This window comes from Cavia porcellus, unplaced genomic scaffold (assembly GCF_034190915.1).
Source record: "Cavia porcellus strain 051 isolate PalLab524CR breed Dunkin Hartley unplaced genomic scaffold, mCavPor4.1 scaffold_10, whole genome shotgun sequence".
Lineage (NCBI taxonomy): Eukaryota > Metazoa > Chordata > Mammalia > Rodentia > Caviidae > Cavia > Cavia porcellus.
This window is the reverse complement of record NW_026947493.1, coordinates 33,579,614-33,582,957: the sequence shown is the minus strand read 5'-3', so window position 1 is coordinate 33,582,957 and position 3,344 is coordinate 33,579,614. Positions and strand designations below refer to the sequence as shown.

Here is a 3,344-nt window from a genome sequence, read left to right as displayed (position 1 = left end):
CTCATGCATTACTGGTGAAATTCCAAAGTGGTGCAGACACTTTGGAAGACACTGGCAGTAGCACAAATAATCAGAACCCAGCACCTCCATGACTCAGCAACTCCTCCCCCAGGCGTACACTCAGGAGAACGAGGACCACGTCCACACAAACATTTTGACATCACTGTTGAAAGCAGCGTTATTCATAACAGTAAACAACTCAAATGCCTGTCCACTGAAGGGAAACGAAATGTAGTCTAACCATACGGTGGGACGTTACTCATCGGTAACAGAGTAACATGGGCTACAAGGCAGAGGAACACTGGAAATACCAGTGAGTGCAGCTCAGACACAAGGAGCACATCTTCCATGCCATCTTCATGAAATGTCAGAAATAGCCAACTCCATAGAAACCGAAGGAGACAACCATAGTGGGTGCCTGGGGCTAGGGCAGAGGAGAGAGTAAGGTATGCCACCAGTGGGGGCAGGTCACTTTGGGGGGTGAGGAAAACATTCTAAAGCTAGATAGTGGTGATGACTGCACAATTCTATGAACATACTTAGGGTATGTGAAATATATCCAGTCTTGGTCTCCATTTCCTGTCATAAAATAAAACCCCCTAGAATTTCCTGACCTGCAGGAGTATCTTTGTTGTTATTCTATTTATTTAGTTAGTTTTTTTGTTTTGTTTTTTGTTTTTGCCTTTTTGAGACAGGGTCTCACTATACAGTTCAGGCTGGCCTTGAGCTCACTTTGTAGCCCAAACTGGTCTCAAATTCACAAAGATCCTCCTTCCTCAGCCTCTTGAGTGCTGGGACTACAGCATGCACCCCACATCCGGCCTGTTGTTATCCTTAGAGGGACCCTTTGGTAACATGTGAATTTATGTGAGTGAGGTGAGTGGGGTCCCAGATAGCCTCTCAGACTGGGGAAACCAACTGATCAGAGAATTAATAATTTGGAGTTTCCAGCCCCACCCACCTGTCTCCTTGAGAAGTAGGGCAGGAGCTAGAGATGAAATTTGTAAAAACCCTTCAAGAAGTTAGACACAGCGGACCACACCTGTAATCCCAGATATTTGGGAGGCTGAGGCAGGAGGATCACTAAATCCTACCTAGAGTAAGACCCTGTCTCAAAATTTAAAAAAAAAAATGAAGAATTGGTAATGTAGCTCAACAGTGGAGCATTTACCTAGCATCATGGGTTGAATCCCAGTAATCATAAAAAGTTAACTAATTAAAACTTTGGGGCTAGGATGTAGCTCAGTGGTTGTTTATGAGTAAGCTATGCCACTAACATAGACCAAAAATGTCAGAATCTATTGGGTAACAGTGAATTCACAAGCTACATCAACTCATCAGCTCTAACTTACCACGTATTCCGGTTTACTTATCTTTCGTGTCCAGGCAATCATAAGTTATTGAAGTCCATTTCAGTCATAATTACTAATATCTTCAGCACTCAACTCACCAGCCAGACACTTCCCACAATGATACATAAATTATAGAAAGTCTGAGGAGGTGTTAAGAGTGTTCAACAAATTTAAAGAGACCAAACCTAGAGTCACCACAGGTTCCCAGTTGAAGGTTAACAACCAATCATTAGCTGTCTGGGTAAAAAAAGTCAGTTTTAATTCTACCTTGTCCAAGTTCTAGAGGTCCAGAGTTGAAGACCAGGACTGAGCCTCAACCTGTGAGATGTGGTGCTGCCTCTAGCTAGATGATATCAGAATGGACCTGAATTAGAGGGCACACACTAGTGTCCACTGGAGAACTGTTTAGTGGAAGATATTCCCAGACATTTTAATGACCAGGGATCCCAGAAGTATTCTGTGTTGTAGTTCCTGAATGTGTGATACTAGAAAAATAACAGTTTGGTTGTTTCTGTTTAATCTGTAATATAAACACAAGAATCCATAAATGGGATTACACCACATTAAAAAACTTCTGCTGGGCATAGATGTGATGGTGCATGCCTGTAATCCCAGCACTCCAGAGGCTGATGCAGGAGGATGGCTGGAGATTTGAGGCCAGCCTGGACTACATAGTAAACTGGCTGTCTCAAAACAAACAAACCAGGAAAGCTGCTGAGCCGGTGGCAGAGGCCTCTGTGCATTATCTTGATTATCTTGCAGCCGGCATGAAGCATATGTATTTTTGAAAGCTATGGGCTCCAGCAATCCCTCTTCCCAGCATAATGGGGCAACCATTATGGGAAGCTTGTGTTTCTCTACCAACTGCCTTTTGAAGAGGTACACATTGGAGGCTGTAAGAGAGGAAATCTTGTAGGTGTCAACCAATAGGAACTCAGGCCATCAGGTGGATCATTTTACTCAGTGAAGGTAGGAATGAAGGGAAGGCGCATGACTGAGCCTGGTGAACAGGATCAGCTAAGGGCCGGCAGAGAGAGACAGGCCCACACAGTAGCTTGCCTGGCACCCTGAGATGCCAGTGGCAACAAAGACAGTGTCTGAGCAGGCTGTGAAAAATGTGGCCACACTCTGGTCATCTGACCTTTGAATACTGTAATTTTCTCTGAATGGACCTCAAAAGGGACGCAGTTTTGGGTGTCAGTACTACAAGAAGTGAAGGTAGTGACGAAGAGAATGAAAAACAAAATAAATTGTAGGCATTACAGGAAAAAAGAATAAATGAAGAAGAGGAAAGAAAAATTAAAAAGAAAATTAAATTGAAAAAGCAAAGGAGGGGCTGGGGATTTAGCTCAGCGGCATAAGTGCCTGCCTTGCAAGCAGTCCTGAGTTTGATTCCTGGTACCAATAAAGATTTTTTAAAAATTAAAAAATAAATAAATAAATAAATAAGCAAAGGAAAAAATCTTATTCCAGTTCCAATGAAGTGGACTCTTCTAAACAAAAGAAACAAAATATCAGATGAAAGAAAGGAAAAAATGACAAATCAAAAAAAGGAAAACAGGGGCTGGGGATTTAGCTCAGCGGCATAAGTGCCTTTCTTGCAAGCAGGTAGTCGTGAGTTCGATCCCTGCTACCGATAAAAAGGAAAAAGACAAAAAAAAAAAGGAAAACATCACAAAAAGGAAAAAAAGAAAAGCATTCTTCTACTTCCAATCATTCTGAATTCACAAAAAAGTAACTGAGACTTTAGTCTGGGTCATTAAATTTAAAGTGTGATCTTTAAAATTTGCACTTCCTTGGATTTTGCTATATAATATTGCTTTGCAATGAACCTCAGCCTTTTCCATATAGACATTTTTCATTAATGGGACCACTGTTCTCTGGCCATATGTGTTTAAGTAAGTCTTGTTACTTGATAGCCATGCTCCAGCCATAGATATTTGTACATACAAAGTACATGAATTTTGGTATTTGTATCGCTGTTTGGCTAGT

The 3,344-nt window shown here is 41.6% G+C and overlaps 1 protein-coding gene across 1 annotated transcript; it reads left to right on the top strand.

Moving 5' to 3' along the window:
• Window positions 1-278: 278 nt before the first annotated feature.
• LOC100725812 (protein SREK1IP1) lies at window positions 279-3,090 on the top strand. Its single transcript, XM_005008334.1, is given in 5 exon segments — window positions 279-313; window positions 2,432-2,474; window positions 2,477-2,674; window positions 2,800-2,915; window positions 2,997-3,090. Coding segments are annotated over 5 exon segments (486 nt in total).
• The last annotated feature ends 254 nt before the right edge of the window (window positions 3,091-3,344 follow it).